General features: G+C 46.2%; 1 protein-coding gene across 1 annotated transcript in view; it reads right to left on the minus strand.

Moving 5' to 3' along the window:
- The window catches only part of ANO10 (anoctamin 10), a 262,989-nt gene that overhangs the window by 29,472 nt on the left and 215,340 nt on the right, over window positions 1–18,177 (minus strand). The window contains exon 12 of the mRNA XM_042956786.1: window positions 16,777–16,893. Within this exon, the coding sequence (XP_042812720.1) occupies window positions 16,777–16,893 (117 nt within the window). The remainder of the gene's footprint in view (window positions 1–16,776; window positions 16,894–18,177) is intronic.

The following is an 18,177-nucleotide window of genomic DNA, read 5'->3' on the forward strand; positions in this document are numbered from 1 at the left end:
GAAAATTTGTATTTTCGCTGCAAACAGGCAGATGGTTTCAAGCCTAATGGAGGACCATTTGAAGATGCCTGAGTCTGTATTTTGCAGCTCAGGGACAACTGTGTCTGGCGTTATTGTTTCCCAGAAAAATCAACTTCAAGGGGATTAGCCACGTGCTAACCAACCATTTCTTCCTGAGACTGCCACCGTGTTAAGACATAATCAACTCACGAGAACCTAAGTTTTTTCTTCTCTCTACAGTTAACCTGATTGATTGGCACACCCTGTGTGTCGGCAGGACAGGCCCGAGTTCCAGAGAGGAAAGATGTACATATGTATTTTAACAGACAATTCTACAAAACAGGGGTATCTGGACTGTCACAAGCATTCCTGAAATTAGGGATGAAAGACAGCCGGGTCCTATAGCCAAATGTGAATGAAAATCAAACCCGCTCGGTGCCCCCACGACGACGACAGCTCATTACCACTCAGCCACCCCCTGGCCGAGTGCGCGCGGTCTGAACGGGGATCTGAGGGGGCCTGGGGGGGGGGGTGGGTGACACACAGCTTCCCACTGGGGGCAGATCGGAAATGCTGACGCAGTTGTTTTAAGAGAATATGGAAAAGGAGGCAAGCAGAGGTGACTGTCGAGACGCCTGGCGGTCTCCACCATCCCAGGCAGGACACCGGCGATGGCTGAGAACACGGCCAACGCCCAGGCGCTGGACGGGCTCTTGGGAGCATCACCCTACTTCCTGTGGTTACTGTCCCCATTGCAGAGGGCGCTCCAGCATTACTGAGTCAGCAGCTTATCTCAAAACTAGTGCTGTCTAGACCTTAGGGCCTCTGTCACAGAGCACTCTTTTTGACCAAGTGAGAGGGACCACACAAATGGCAAACAATTGTCTTTATTCCCTGCCTTGTTGCAACAACAAAAATTATGTGCACTATGATCTCAAGCAAAAGCTCTACTGTGGCAGGGCCATAAACGAAGCTGCACTCGGGATCTGGCAGGAGGCAGCTTCTGTTAGAGCTCTCGACTGTTCAGCCTTTTATTTCCTGTCTCTCCCACCCTACTTTGTACTTTCCTCAGCCCAAGCCCGGAGAGAGGCTTCTGGAGAGGAGGGACAGAGAGTGTTCTCCTCCCTGGGATGCATGCACTTCTTGGTTCCAGGTGAGACAGCCGCTCGTTTGCCGTCTGGTATGGCCGCGTTCAGAGGCGAGTTAATTATGACCATCGAAGGGGTGGGCCGTTTTCTTCAGGGGACAGCGAGTTCAGTTGGCGTCGGGCTGCATCTCCGACAGCGGGATCTGAATGAGGTCCATTCCAACCTCTGCTCTTACCAGGAAAGCAGCCCGCATATCTCCCAGGCCCCACGGGGGTCAGCGCACTGGAGGGGCTCCCCCACCAACGCCTGGCCAGCACGGGCCACTCGGAGAGGAGATGAGCCCCTCAACCCCAAGCCCCCCACTAAGAGAGGGCAGTCTTCACCAGGGCTGTCACCCTTATCCTTGACACACAGCTTCCCAAGCAGGAACGCTGGCCAAGAGCACGGGCCACGAGTCTGTGGCCATCCCGGGGGAGGGGTTGAGACCAGGGGTGCATGAATGAGCATCTGCAACGATCCACAGGAGAGAAAGCAGGATAGTTTGCTAAAAGGAAATGAAGCGGAGAGAGAGAGAGAGAGAGAGAGAGCGAGCGTGCACACAAATAGTAACCCAAACATGAAGAATGAAGGTTAAAAGGAGGGCGGCGTATGGATGACATAAAATGCAAAGAAGGGCCACTCTGGGCACGTAGGCCTTTTCCTTTCTTGAAAATCAGGAAAAAGAAGAAGAGACAGAGATGAGGAGTTGGGGGGGAGGGGAGAAAAGAAAACGGTGACTGACCTACGCACACAGATTCCACAGAATCCTACCCTGCAGCTCTGTCCTACCATGTTGATCTCGTACCGCTATTCCTACTAGAAACTCGAAGCTCTCATTTATTTCAAGCCCACTACGCGTGAATGTCGCCACTGAAAGAGCAAGTACCCAGCGGAGCCCCACTGTAATTTCTGAACGCAGCCCACTGCCCGGGGAGGTGGCCCCAGTTTTCCTTTCCAGAAATTCACTTGAAGTCCAATGAGTTTTGGTTGACTCGCATTTCAAAATGACCTTTTTGGGTTAAAATACAGCTGGAGAGTAACCGTTTTGAAGGAACCACAGAGCTTGGGCAGGGTGGGGCGGTGGGGGTGGTGGGGGGTGGGGTGGGATCTGAGGCAGCTCACGGCCAGAAAGTAGGTAAATGTCCAAAGCAGGCAGTTCCTTCTCTTTTGCAAGGTCTCCCAAGGGTGGCGTATGAAACCCATCCATTTCCAAGGGCGGAGCATTAAAAAGGAGTCTTTTGTCTCCCGGTGGTCAAGTTCTACATTGCACTCAGCAGAGAATTCTGTTATCTATACCCATCTGCTCTATGGTGGAAAACGGTGGACAAGCAATAGACTCAGACTCGGTTGCCGGCCTGGACCCGACTGCTTACTTACCCCGTGTGGTTATTCCTGTCATTACGCCCATTTCACAGAGGAAGAAACTGAGGCCCATAGATGTTTGGTAACGTGCCCAGGGTTACTCAGCAGTGAAGCTGGGATTCCCAAGACATGTATACCTGACTCCAAAAGCCATTTAACACCCAGGGCATGAAACCACCCATTGTGCTCCTGGCATATTTGATACCCTTCAGAGAACCAAAATGCTTCATTTAGGGCCAATGTTTTGGCACACACATAGACATGACAATTCCTTAGCGAGTTTCTGGGTGGTAACTATTTAATCACACGTCATTTTTCACAGAAATGATTTGTGCACAGCTATCCTGAATAAAGTTTAAATAACCCAGACCGATGTCTTTGGAAATGGTTTTCTACAACTTACATTAAAAAAAAAAAAAAGAAAAAGCGAACTCATTAGTCCAAGAAGTCAAAAAAAGCAACCTGGTTTTATTCTGCTTCTAATCAAAACAATATTTATCACATGGGAAAGGAGAGGCGTTGGTGCTGTGTTTCCCAGACATTTGGCAGTTCCTTTTCTCTCGTGCCTGTGACTAAAACCAGACTCGAAAATTAAAAATACGCCTCTCATTTTTTTTTTTTCAAGACAATTCAAACCAAAGAGCCTGCAAATCTACCCACACGAACACTGCTTTAAGCAACTTGAATGAAGAACCGGAGAGAATCTTGAGATCCATTTACTTTCCAAATAACAAATAGATTTTTTTTCCTCCAGCTTGGTTTGGGGGCGGGGGGGGGGGGGGGAGCGGGGAGGTCAAGAATTTAAAGTTACAGCCCTGGTAACATAGTTACCTGGCAGACAGTAACTGCTTTGTATACTCTATCTGAAAGGACAGCCACCAATAAACAAAATAAAAACCCAAAAATTTATGAGAAAAAAATTCATTTCCTTCCAACCACATGTTTAGGAGAGGAAAACACAACACTAAACCAATTTTTGGAAGGAAAGAGGAACGAGGAGGTGACGTACTTTAGAACTGAATTTCATCATCCAATGACCCTTCACCAGGTCTGCTATTCTGTTCTTTGTTCTCCCACCACTGTCTTCACCTGTTCACATCCTTTTCTCTCATTTGTAAATGGCGCCACCGAAGACATCTGGTTAAATGCATGAGATATTCAAAATCCACCACTGAATCTTAGTTCATGGTTTTCCTGGGGAACTACGAGAGCAGAATAATCCAGACTCATTCTCTGATTCCAGAGGGGAGGTGAGAACATACAGTCAATGCAATGTATCAAAAGACAAGTTATTTCAAATATCCATGTCACGTACCTAACAATCAATATATTAAGTTATTTACATTGCCAATTAAAACCCTTTCAGGGTAATTTCTAATTTCAGAGGGATTTTAAAGCGAAGTTAAACTCATTTTAGAACCTACTATGTGCCAACCCACTGTGTCTTCACAAAGTGAACTGTATTCTATTTAATGTCAAATCCTGTTTGTCCTGAAGCATCAGAGTAGTATAGGAAGGAAGCAAGAACACTGAACCCAGCACCTTTATTTGACCATTTAAACTTTCAGAGTCTCTGTCTTCTCACCTATATAATCCTGGAGTGACACCTGCCAGGCCGTTCCTCGGAGGCTATGTAAGAATTACTTAAGATAACGGATTTGTAGGGCATCTGGGTGGCTCAGTCGGTTGGGCGTCTGACTTTGGCTCAGGTCATGATCTCACGGTCGTGAGTTCGAGCCCTGCGTCGGGCTCTGTGCTGACAGCTCAGAGCCTGGAGCCTGCTTCGGATTCTGTGTCTCCTTCTCTCTCTGCTCCTCTCGCACTCATGCTCTCTCTCAAAAATAAATAAACATTAAAGAAATCCTTTTTAAAAAAAGATAACGGATTTGCGGGTGCTCTGGTGGCAGCAGCATTCCATACGAATGTGAACAGTAAGCACTCTTCTCTCCCAGGCCACATGCAGGTAGGACTCTGGGTCTCTGAGCAAAGGCTCCATCCCCCAGGAACGACCAACTCTACAGTCCATACTATAAAGGGGTAGGAAGAGGTACAAAGGTCCCCAGGATGGCTCAACAAGAACGATGGTATCGAAGTCCAAAGAACTATCTTGAATGTTAAGTTGGAGGTAGTAAGGTGGTAAAGAATTGAGGGGAAACTTGGGCAAACAGCCAAATCTATACTGGTTGCTATTTATGCAGAAAGAGGAAGCCGAGAGAACATAGGACTTCAGAGCCAGAGACCGGGTATGCAGCATGGGCTTTGTGGTTTTGTCATGGGCTGACTGCAGACAAATCACTTACCCGTTTTTTTCTTTTAACTTACTACACACAAGTGGAGAGGCCAGTATCATGTATCCCCATATCTACCTACCGCTTCGCCTCAACAATTAGCACCTCGCAGTCAAACTGGGTTCATCTGCCCCCGGCCTCCTCTCCTGGATTATTGGTACATTAGTTATCTATTACTGTGTTAACAAATTACTCCGAAATTGAGTGGCTTAAAACAACATGCAGTCATTCTCCTTCCTTCTGTAGGTCAGGAATTTGGCAGCAGCCGGGTGGTTGTGGCTCAGGGCCTCTCATGGTTGGGCAGTCAGGAAGCAGGGCTGCAGTCATCTGGGCGACCGACTGAGGCTAAGAGCTGGGGATGACAGATCATGGTGCACGGGCCACATCTGGCCCACTGCCCGTGTTTACAGGTAAACTTCTGTTGGGATACAGTCTATTCCTTTCACTCACGTATTACCCGTGGCTGCCTTTGCACTACAACAGCAGAACTGAGTAGTTTTGATAGAGACGGTATGGCCCATACATCTTAAATATTTACTACCTGATTCTTTACAGAAAACGTTTGCCCACCCTTGGACTAGAGAATCTCTTTCCAAGATGGTTCACTCACTTGGTTGTTCCTAGTCATCTGAGGCTCTCCACTGGCTGCTTGGGTATTGGTTCACAACCTTGGGGGTTCTTCAGGTGAAATCTGAAACTGGCCCCCATACATAAAGGGCAAGGAGAGCCTGAAAAAAGAGGCAGACCTGGAGTGGTCTCCAGGTAGGCAGCAGGGCAATTACATGCGAGGTCTGTCTTGAGTGACCACAAGACGAGTAGATCTCCATACGTGCCCACCAGAATCTTAAAATTTATATAGAGATCTTAGGGGGATTCGGTCATATATACAGTCCAGATGGTCTCAACAACTATTCTCTCAAGGCTGTGTCTCCAAAATGGCTCCTGGGGTTGGAGTAGTGGTTAGAACGGACATTCCAAGGACAGGGGAGGAGCCTCTGACTGCCCAGGGTCCAGGTCTTGGGTCAACCAGCCACCACATCCTCTTGACCTCCTCCAACATTGAGCATCCTCACAACATGGCGGCTAGTTTCCTAAGAGCAAATGATCCAAGAGGAAGAAGAAGACAGAAGCTATATATAGACATACATATATATAGCTTCTGTCTTCTTCTAGGTCATTACAAATTATACACACACACACACACATATACAGCTTATATATATATATATATATATATATATATATATATATATATATATTAAGCTAGGTCATTAAAAATTTATAACTATATATAAATAAATTTGTAATGACCTAGCTTCAGAAGAGACTTAACACTATTCTGTAGTATCCTATTGGGATGGGACTTCAAATGGGTGTACATAGTAGAGAGGCAGGGAACATTGGGACCCATCTTGCAAGCTAACAACCACAGTTAATGACCCTTTCCTTAATCTGTAAAATCAGGGTTTGGGACAGGATTGCGAATTTTTCCTCTAACATTGGACAATTACATGACATAGGGAATTTCTGATAATTCATATTTTTGTGTTTTGGTCACAGAATGCACTTAATACTTGCTGAATTTTAAGATCTGTATTTTAATTATGACTCATGTATGAATTCAGTGTAATTTACTATTTATGTTCTTAGAGCCATTATTAATGTAGAATGATTATTTTCCTTTAATTAGGTATTATTTCAAAAAGTTCCTAAACCAAACATTTCTTGTTCTCTGTATTCTATTCTCAGGACACAGGGGCAAATCTGTGTTGTTCTTAAGGATTTACTTTAATGTTTAAATTTTCTAGTCTATCAATCACTGAATTTTCAGCCCAATCTCTTAGGTTTACATTCACTGCATGATATAATATTCAATCATAATCCTGAGGTTCTGTGGCAATAGAAATCAATGGAAAATAATACCATTTATTATATTAAATATTTTCTACTTTAGCAATTTACTAGTAATTAAAAACAAAAGTTAAAAAGTCTATGGTTTCCTGACATAGTAAATACTCAATAATGGTTTCCTAAATCCCAAATATAACATGCAGAAGATAATTTCAAAGTCAAAAGACTAGAATTTAGTAACAGAAAAAGGCACAAAGGGCTGGGGCTTTGACCCTAGTGATGTTCATTTAATTACGGACTCACTTACTCAGCAAATACAAAATCTGTGTCTGGTGTAATCCTGTCCCTAAGAAGCTTCTCGTCTGGTGGTCACGGACAAATATCTTTGATCTTAGTGAGCCGACAATATAGTCTTTAATATCCTAGAATATTTGGTTAAAAAATAAGTAAACAGATGCATTCATAACAGCCCGGGCATTTTCCTAGAAAAGGAAGGCCTGCTTTCACACATGCTGGCCCTCAAGGCAACATCATTATTATTCTAGTACAGAATCTGAGGTTGGAACTCTTAGAACTTTTACTATCTTGCCAGAATATACATTTTTTTTCTTTTAAAACATATAGTTTTTATGGGCAAAAGAGGCGAAAGGGATTGAGAGCACACTTGTCATGATGGGCACTGAGTAGCACAGAGAATTGTCGAATCACTGCACTGTGCACCTGAAACTAACACTGTATATGATTATACCAGAAATAAAAAATATACACATGGTTGTAAGCATTCTGAAATCTCTAAAGTAATGTGCTGTAAGGTGAACTTTTTTCTTTACAAATGCAGACACATTTTGATGACAAACGTGAGCCAGGGTCAAAGCACAGGGTGTCACCTGGGCAGCACCGTGAACTCGAAGCCGTTCCACGTGGAACAGAACCGTCCTCTCGGGCGTCCTCTGCCCACCGTGCTTCCAGTTTACCTACATGTTGGCTAGGAAAATGCTACATTTTATTCTGTTTCCTGGCCTGTTAGGTAATTTCCCCAAGTAAAAATAGCTCTGGTTCTCATTTGGCTAGATTTCTTACATCTGGGGAAAAAACTAAGAGCTACAATTTAAAATTTTGCTTAGAAAACCAGGGGAATGAGATGAGCAACAAATTCCAACCCTGTTTACTAGAGAAGACAAAAATGATCAGAGGCTTTCTGGAGCTTTAGTGAAGCATCTTATTTCAACGTCTATTGGCTCTGTGTACCTTACAGCACGCTTCTCCAGCGAGAACAGAAAATGCAGGGGAAAAATGTCTACACATCAGTGGTAAGAAGAGGGTTGCTGTAGAGTCTAGATACTTCTCGCAAAGTAAAAACGACTTTAGAATTCTGTCTGGCTTGATTTGGGTTTATTTGACCATCTTTTGGGAGCCACCTTGTCGCTGATATCAAGCACGGTCTTTTGGGGGGAAAAAGCACAGAACTTGGGCTTCATTAGGGCTCGGGTATGGGGACCTGAGGAAGTGCTCGGACCCGAGTCCTCGGGGTGCCCTCTCCACCTAGTGATCCCAGAAAGGCATATGACCCAGCTGTTTCCATTTTCGCCAGAGGACCTATTGTAAGGCTCCTCTTTTCTTGTCCAAGGACGTCACCTGTCATTTACTTAATACATTAGCTTCTCAACTACGTGGGAGTCCACAGACGCAGTTTGAGGGGGCGGAGATGTGTTCAGAGTCTACTGGGCGTCAGGCCCTGTGCCGGAGGAGGGAACGCAGGGGTGAAGAGCCGCCTGGCCTGGTGCGGCGGGGTGGGGGGGGAGGCACAGAGGTGGGTACCGGGCCCCCGTGCCACGCGGCAGCGGGGCGCTCCCCCGTGAAGCCGAGGGCCGGCTGCCAGGAAGCAGGGCGCTTGGGGACTGTCACCAGTGCACCTGCCAGTCCCTCTACTACGGCTGCTGCCCAGCTGCGTGCGGGCCGTGAAAACAAGGAGTCGCGACCGTCACCTAAACCGGTCTCACGGCACCAGTTTCCCGGAATTCCTTCCCGGCGGGCCCGGCGACGCAGGGCCCCCGAGCTCGAGGGGGTCCCTGCCCTGCTTCGCCACCCTCGTCTCTCCCTCCCCCCTCCCCCCTCCCCCCCAACACACACACACACGCTGTGTCTCATCGGAGCCTCGCTCTGACCACGCGCGGTGGGCACCACCTCCCAGGGCCTTGCTGTGTTGGGGAGATGCCAACACAAGAGGAGGGGAGAGGTCCGCTCGGAGGGGCCACCCCAGGTCTCGAGGCCCCGTAGCCCGCGAGGCCGGCACCCGGCTTGGGGCCCTGGGAGATGGGCCGTCCGTCCTTGAGGACTGAGGCCGCGTCTGGCACCGACGGCCAGTGCCTTTCTCGGGAGCCGGTTCTCTCTCCGGACTCCTTTCCTCCTGACCCGCACGCTGGGACACCAGCCTGTGACTACACATTCAACAGTCCGGCGAAACTCTCCCTTAAAAGCCGGGTTTACCCACCCCGACTCGAGAGCACAGAGGCAGGGCAAGGGAAGTTCAGAGATGACTGCTAAGTGCCGGAAAGGGTTTAAATATACTTCCCTCTAGGAAACAGAGACGGGCCTTGAGGCCACTGGCCCGCTGGCCCAGCCCGGCAAGGGTCCCACACCTGTTTCGAGGTCCTCGAGGGCCATACTTAGCACCGTGGGCTCCTCTTAGAAGTCTTTATCTTGTTCTGACTGATTTCGGAGGCTGTCATCTTTCTGAAAAGCCGCGTCTGGACCCAGCGCCCTGGCTTCTGTGGGTGGTTGGCCCTGGGACGCCTGGCTGCCCGGAGGCCGGTTGAAGTGGGAGCTGTTCTGAGGACGCGGGGTCCTCGCGCTCTAGGACGCTGAGTGGCTCCTTCCTATTTTTAACTAGATCTCAAAATTACCGAGAACTGAGCACGTCAATTTGAAAAGAAACAAAAGGGTGTCGCGAGGATGATATTTACTCTCTGGAATTTTTGCAAAGGTCTTACCGACTGGAACCTGACTCTCTGAGAATTCTGTCTGCAGAGCAAACCATTTTATTTTCTCCAGTTTGCCTCTCACCTTCACGTACATCTGACCCGCCTGTGTACTTAGAAATGCCACAGTTCCCTATCTGACCCCCACGAAGGACCTGCCCTCAGTACCTCTCCTTTCGTCTGTCCCCTCCCACCACGGCTAAGAGGAACAGCTACCATGCACAGAGCACTTCTCCAAATGGCTTCAGGGCTCCTGCAGTAGAACAGCGCTGGGCAAAATGGCAGATTTGTGGGCCTTCGCACAGAGCACGCAATCCAGCCCTTCGTTTCATAAAACAAACACTGAGGTGCGAAGAGGCCATCTGCCTCATTTATGGTGGCAGACCCTGGCCCAGACCTTGCTAGCTCTTGGCACTCCCCTGAACATGCTTGGGATCTATCTTTGCTGGGGATTCAGGATTAGGGGGCGGGGGGTGGGCACTAAAGCAATAGGAGGGGTTTTTTACATGTAGGTGCCTGGGCCCCACCTTAGATCTAGGGAATCTGACTCTTCAGGTGTGGGGCCCAGGCACATGTGTCTTTATCTAAACTTCTCCATTCAAGATGCACTGCCCAATTTAAGAACGGACTTAAATTTCTCAGTCATGTTTTGTCCGTAGAATGAGAACCTGAATTGAAAAGTAGTGATTCCAACGTAAATTAAACATAAAATACTAATTATTCAAAAGTAATAATTTCTGTTGACAATTTTACCGTCGATTTCTGGTCACATGACAGTGAAAGAGCCCAGGGATGGGCTAGGTAGGCATTAATGAGATTTATTCCAAAATATGTCTTCAATAACTCCAGTTTTGACCTGGGGCCCACTGACTGACCAGAGGACACAGCAGAAGCCCTCTCTGCCTTTGATGTATGGGCAGAGCCCCGTGAGTTAGGCTCTACTTATTCACAAAGCAGATAGTTAAATGTCAGTTGAAAGAAAGAGAAGACAAATTCTACATCCTAGAAATGTCAATAGTTCAGCGAGTAAACTGAAGACGTGCCAGTTCATCTGAGTTTCTGAAAAGCATTAAATGGGCGACCTTTCCTATCTAGGACCTTCTGGGCTTCTCAGGACCTCTGCACAGTGAGGCTCAACAGGCAACGTAACAAATGTCTGTCTCAACTGACAGAAGCGTGAACCTCTGTGGCCCGTGCTGTAGTGGTGACCACACCACGAAGCCCGGGCCGGCACGAGGTGGGACAGGAGAGGGGCAGCTGCCACAGGCTCCACCGTCCAGCCTCCGTCCCAGGTCAGATTTTCAGATCGTGATTTCAACACAGTATAGTGGAGAGAGGAATGCTTCTACTTGGTTTGTGGTTCCAGGCCCTAAGGAACCCCGAGCACAGCACTCACCACCCCTGTCCACTCGATGGACCGGAGACATCTGAGCGGCACACATGTGAATTTAAGATCATCTCTAGTGCAAGCTGGCTAAGAATGTCCTGTTTTAAGGCATTTGAGAGATATGCGGACTCAAAACCTGTAGGATATTTCTGTCCCTCCAGAACCTTAATAGCAAAATCAGCACCAAAATCACGTTTTCTTAGAAGGTGATCTTAATCACAGAATCACATCTATGGCTTAAGAAAAAAGCCCAAAGGGACTTAAAATCTTTTAGGCTGTTTTCTTCTTTTAAAATAACATGCGACAGGGAGGGGCGCCTGACTGCTTCAGTCAGTACAGCATGGAACTCTTGATCTCAGGGTCATGAGAGCAAGCCAGACATTGGGCACAGAGCTCCCTTTAAACAAACAAACAAACAAACAAACAAACAAACAAACAAGTAAAATACGAGACAGAATTTTGGTTAGCGCTTCATCTTTCAATGACGACGAGTGTAAATAAATTTTGCCTTTGAATTAGGGCTTTGTTTCGCTGTCAGGTAGGGTGTGATGGGAAGCCAGGGGAAGCCAGGAGCTGACATGATCTGACAGATCACTGTCCACAGCGAACACTCACACCTCTGAGCCCCCCCAGAGCGAGCACAGCAGCCCTGCAGTGGGACTTCTAGGTAAATGCATTTAGTAATACGAGACACGTTAATATCCAACATCATTACAGAGCCTTTGCTTTTCCGACAAATGCATGGCAATGTGCCATCCTGATCGAGAGGAAAGCCTCACTCGCATGAAGCAGGATCTCACCTTGACAAGGAATTCAGGGGTGCACAGGTGGCCAGGGGGTTGTTTGCCCCAACGTATGGAACCTCGCTAGAAATGCAGTCGCTGCAGAAACCTGATTTACCAAAGCTCTTCCTAAGACAGTGCTATACAATTAAAATACGTTTTTGCTTACATACCCCTGAAAATGTTTGGGTGCTATGTGCCCTCCCATACTATTTTATGTTGACATCTAAAATCTTCACCATGGGGGCCCTTAGGTTGGTTCGTGTCCGACTCTTGGTTTCAGCTCAGGTCATGATCTCGTGGTTCGTGAGTTCAACGCCCCCACTGGGCTCTGCACTACGAGTGTGGATCGTGCTTGGGACCTTCTCTCCCTCTTTCTCTCTCTGCCTTCCCCCCCCTCTACCATGCATGCTCTCTCTCTCTCTCTCAAAATAAATGAATAAACTTTAAAATAAAATATTTAAAAACTTTCACCATAAATTAGGTACTTATGAAAATGTATCTTCTAGCTTCCTGTAGATATTGCATATTACCATAGTGTAAATATTAAAAATAAACTATTAGCTCACTCTTTTAAAGATGTCCAAGAAACACCACAGGGATGTGATATCCACCATCACCTATTTAAGAAGTAGATGGATACCCTCTTCATTAATAGTAACAATTTTGTTTTTCCTTTTTTTCTCCTCTTTGAAATCATATTTTCTTGCCATTTCTCCCAAAGGATTTTATGCTAATAATTTTTTTTTCAGCCTGAAAGTGTCAATCATGGTCATACTTTAATAATATGCTCATAAATGGAAATTTAAACGTTTTAAAAAAGTTCCATGACTATAAATCTCACTGTAAGTGTTTAAAATTTTCTTCCGGACCACTGGTCATCACAAGTATTCCTGGTGCGTAAGTGGTAAAAATCGCATACATAGAATGCACATATTCATAAGCAATTATTGGACATAAGTTCCTGGATACATTTTGGAAATGCACCTTTTAAGGAGATGAATTTGGCTGTGGCAGGCGGGAGGGTGGGTGCCTTTACAGAATGCAGTTTAGCCCCTGACACCTCCATTTGGTAAGGTTCTCTCTCAGGGGGGAGGCTTTCACCGTGGGGACAAGGCACAGGGAGGACAACTGTTTGAAGAGAGGTGGTGTGGCCCCGGACAGCCCGGGAGGAACCACAGGGCACCCGGGCCTCCTACGACCACATTTGAGGAAAGAGGGTGAGTGTAAGATTGGGGATCTGAACAACGAGGCCGTTATAACTGTCTGTGCCCACATGCTTGTCACAAGTCTAAGGAACCTGGCTGTGTGGGGGGGGGACTGTGCTCTGCCCCCACCAGGTTGCTGACTTCTCTGCCCCTCACCCCTAGAGTTTCGGCCTGTCCTTTATTTTCTTTTAATTTTTATTAAACAAAAAAATTTTTTTTACTCTTTATTTTTGAGAGAGAGACAGAGTGCAAGTAGGGGAGGACAGAGTGCAAGTAGGGGAGGGCAGAGAGAGAGGGAGACACAGAATCCCAAGCAGGCTCCAGGCTCTGAGCTGTCGGCACGGGGCCTGACGCGGGGCTTGAACTCACAAACCACGAGATCATGACCTGAGCCAAAGTCGGACGTTCAACCGACTGAGCCACCCAGGTGCTCCTCAGCCTCTCCTTTAAATGGGAGCTGAGCAAGTCCTCTGAAGTAGAGTGGGGTGCCAAATTCAGGGGGCCTGCCCTCAGCCTTGGTCTTACCCTGACGTCATTTCAGGTCCACTGAGGACTTTACAGACAAATCCCACTGCACCTCAACATCGCCTCTGGGTTTCCACACTTGAGTCATGCCTTCAAACTTCAGGTGCAAAACACGTTACGTGAAAATAAATTTTACTCCAAAAATTTCACCCGACGTTTACACTTTTTTTTCCAGGAAGAAAACCAACAACATATAGGAATGTTTGTAAAAAGAACGAGGAAGGAGGAGGAAGAATGCGTGAAGGATGCTCTTAGGGGAGTCTGAAAATGGCGTTAGGGAACTTAAGTAATTGTTCAAACCACCAGCACGAGGGAGGGTTCATTCCTTATTTACTTACATTAGTGTTTCCAGTGCAGAAAAGCATACAGGTAACAAATGGCAACTAATCCCCCTCCCGAAGAATTCCTGTTGACCTTAAAAAAGTAATACCCGTGCATGGCCAGAAAATTCAAACCGCATGTAAAAGAGAACTCTTGATCCCTCCTCAAAGGTAACTACTGTTCAGCGTTTCCCAGGCGCCCTTCTCCCCAAAAACACATCTGCATTTGTCCATTTTTCTTCCCTTCCTTCCTTCTCGTCTTCAAAAGTGAGCTCAAATTTGTTCTCGACCCTGCTTTCTCCACTTGATAAAATGGCAACGACGCACTCATACACGCACACGTGTGCACAGCCTCCAGCACAAAGAGATCTTTTCAAGAAGCAGGGTCACAGAACTTTTTCATATGGAACCACTATCAGACAACAATTATTTTCATCTGTCTCCTACTGAGTTTGGCTGTCTCAGGGTTGTTGCTAATGGAGATGTTTCGACACCTGCATTTTGGTCCACTTTGCGGTTAGAACGGTTACCCTAGCGAGAGTCTTGGTAATCTAAATTTTGATTCAACTGCATTCGAGAAAGGTTAAGCCAATTCACACTTCTGTCAAGTACATAAAAGTGTCCCTTTCCCCATACCAGACGAGAACAGATCATCACCCAACATTTGGCAACAGAACGTGTAAAATGCGGTATTTCACTGCTGTGTGACCTTATGTTTCTTTAACTGTGAGTGAGGCTGAATACCTCTTCTTATGTTAACTTTGATTACTGGACTGTCCTTTTAAATGGGTTTATCAAAATTCTTTAAAAAAATTTTTTTTAACGTTTATTCATCTTTGAGAGACAGAGTGAGACAGAGCACGAGCGGGGAAGGGGCAGAGAGAGAGGGAGACACAGAATCCGAAGCAGGATCTGAGCCATCAGCACAGAGCCCGACGCGGGGTTTGAAATCACGAACCGTGAGATCAGCGACTGAGCCACCCAGGCGCCCCTCAAAATTCTTTTTAAATTAAAGATATTAACCGTTTTTCATGCAAGTATCTCCCCAGTTTGTCCAATTTATCTGTTGAGTTTTGTCTCTTTCTCTTTTGTCACAGAGAAGTTTTAAATTGTCATACTTTTTTATCTGTTAACCATCTAAATTTTGCAGGGTGGTGGTGGTAAGAGGTGTGTAAGGAATGAGGCGAAACAAACTACAATAACTTCCCCCAAACAATTGTTTGTCATCAGACCATGTAACCGCAGTTCTTTTTCCCCACTGCCGCAGAATGTTAATTTTACCATACGCTGAAGTCCCAGTTTTATTTGGGTCCATTTACAGACTCTGTATTCCGCCGACCTGTTTCTTCCCTAATTCAAAATGGACTCAATTGCTATAACTATCGTATTATTCAGAATACATTTTAATATCTGGCAGGGCTAGAGGCCTCATTTTTCTTCTTTTACTCAGAAATCTCCTTGCTATTCTCAAATGTTTGTTTCTATATACTTCAATTGGCATCAAATTTTCACAAGATTGAATCTTTTGGTCCCAGCAGACTTTTAAAAATACTCTTGATATAGATTATCCAAATTGTTTTGATCAATTACTACCTAAAGGTTTTATAGTTTGGCTTCTTCAGTAAATGAGACTTTTTCTTCAATAATATCTTCAAATGGCTGTCCTTTCTTGTGAAAGGAAACAAATAATTTTAGATGACTCTTGTAACCTTACCAAGTTTTCCTATTTGTTTCCAATTATTTATCTCGTGGTTTTTGGATATATAACCCTATAACCTTCAAGTAATGATACACTTGCGTCTTCCAGGTTACTTGACCTCCTATTTCTTCCTCTTGTGTAGCTGTGTTGGCCAGCACCCCCAGATCGACGAGAAGTGTCCGAGGGGGTAACAGGCTTCCCGACACTGCTGTGAGTGCTTCTGGTCCCTCACTGCTGAGCACGACGCCCGGCGTCTACGACTCAAGCACACCGGCTAGGTGAACCTGTCCCCACCCAGGAGACCTCGGGAATCTAGTCTCCTCCCCGGCTGCGTCCAGCTGGTGGACGCGCGCTCCTCCCTCTTCTCTGTACTCTTATCGCAAGTCTTATTCTGGGGACACCCTGCCTCACTGGGGGCACGCTCTGCTCCCGTGTGGGGACTCCCGCCTCGTGGACCATCCTGGAGCCCCTTGCTTCTATCAGAGGGTCAGCTTGGATGGGTCCCCCTTTCAATTTTTTTCCTCCCAGCTCCCCAGACATAAAAAAAAAAAAAAAAAATTCCTGTATAGGGTGGTTTGGTAGCCTAACGGACTGTGTGGGTCAGAACCCGGGTCCCGGACCTAGAGTCTGTCTTCTCAGATGACACCGCCTTATTGATTTGCTCACTGGTTTAGCTGCTACGTATCGCTGGAGAGAACTGGCTCGGGCACGTAGGAGTCTGTCTTCCTGCTCACACTCTGCTGCAATCGAGAGTCGGAGTGAAGACCTCCAAGCATCGTCTTTGAGGAGAATACGGAGATCACTGGCAGAAGCTGCTACTTCCAGGGCGTTTTCTGATGCTTTCGCCCACACGTTGTCACTCCCCCCTCACTCTCTGCAATATTATGCAAGATTCTATTTACTCAGTTCCCCTCGTTTAATGCTTCTGCAGAAGGCCGACTTAGAAACGGTGGGGGCTGCTCCAGGGCAAGTCTTGGAAATCCCGGCCTTGTTCTTCTGCTGAATGCTAGCTCTATTCTTTAACATCACTTGGATATTTTTGTCTTGCCTAGTTTAGTTCCCTGAAGCTATCTGTTGTTCATATTATTAGGATTTTGGTTTTGTTACACCGTCCTAAACTGTAGTCCTCTGTATTTATTTGAGCTAGTAACTTCAAGGGCTGAAGGAAATGCTGAGAGCGAGTCCTCTAAATTATGGCCCCCGGCATTTGCTAAAGAAATACATAGACTTTCAGGACAGTTGCCTTTACCTGCTGCTTGAGTGCCTCCAAAGACTCAAATTCCAATCGGGCCAGTTTCATCTGGATATGCCGTGGTTTATCAGGTATGGCAAATGCAAGTATAAACTTTAAAGCCAGGAGTGCATGCTGAAAACAAGAAAGGGTACATGTTGATATGGCACATTAGACCACACGTGCAATGAAACAAAACAGTAACTAAGCAATCTGTGATTCTCCTCGTTAACCTTGGGTAATTTCTAATTACTGGCCTGCGACGTATCAGCGATCAACCAGGCCCAAGAGTTATATTTAACCCACTCCCTCGTGGCCCATCATTAACCAGTGTCTTCCTTTGCTTTATTCTTTTAAAATCAGTTATTCCCTTAAATTGATACCATATGATACTTTCAGTGCTCTAAAGGAAAATGAAATTCATTCTGAAAAGTCTTTCACAAAACTTTTTCTACCTGTGTCTAATTTCCGAATGTACCTTAGCAGACACCATCGGCAGACTCATTCTATTCTTTGCCCGGTAGCGTCCTCCCTGTGCTATGCTTCTGGCTGAGTTACGTGAAATGTACAGGCATCTTCAACACCTTGAATCCTCTGCATCCCCAAAGGTGCCCGGTGCAGTTTCCTTCATGAGATGATAATCAATAAATACTGATGAACTGATTGACTGCAACGTAGTGCCTTATGCTGCTGACTCCTTACACTGTAGGGCAGGTATACAGAATGTGTCCGTTATAACATGGGAAGCTTAGGACCCTCCTACACCAAAACACAGAAAGGTTCTCTATACTATAATAATACAGGGTTTGTAATTATGCTTCTTCCTCTGCAGAAAAGAAGAAGCCAACAGGATTGCTTCCTTCGGTAAGCCTGCTCTTCGAACGCACAGCCTCGACCTACTGATACGTCTCCAATTCCGGCATCATCTTGTGATCCAGCATCAACACCCACAGGAGTCTCGACGATCAAAAGAATACAGTTGCCTCTTTGATGACAGCATGAATTACTAAATATTAAAAGCTGTGAAATGATTTTTAAAGGTAAGAAATAATTAAAAGGCGTTTCGGAAATCAGTGAAGGAAGTGGAACAGGCTCTAAGAAGTGTTGCATTGAATTACTGACCGAAAAAGAAGACAGCTGAAAGACATTAGATGGATTCTTTACTGTGATATTTTCAAAAGGAGGTTGAAAGACGAATACCGTGTGGCTGTCTCCTGGGAGCAGCACGAACTAATGAAGGAAATCGGCATCGTGCCCTAACAAGCAGTGACTCAATCCTGAAAATGGGCGCAGCCTCAGCACAGGCCAGGAGCTCCTGGTACAAACGAGAGGTCCGGGGTGGGCCAGGCCAGGCAGCCTTCGCTGCAGTGTGACTGCCGTGACCAGAGAAGACACTTGGAAGGCGCTGACTAAGTATCT

This window comes from Panthera tigris, chromosome C2, assembly GCF_018350195.1.
Source record: "Panthera tigris isolate Pti1 chromosome C2, P.tigris_Pti1_mat1.1, whole genome shotgun sequence".
Lineage (NCBI taxonomy): Eukaryota > Metazoa > Chordata > Mammalia > Carnivora > Felidae > Panthera > Panthera tigris.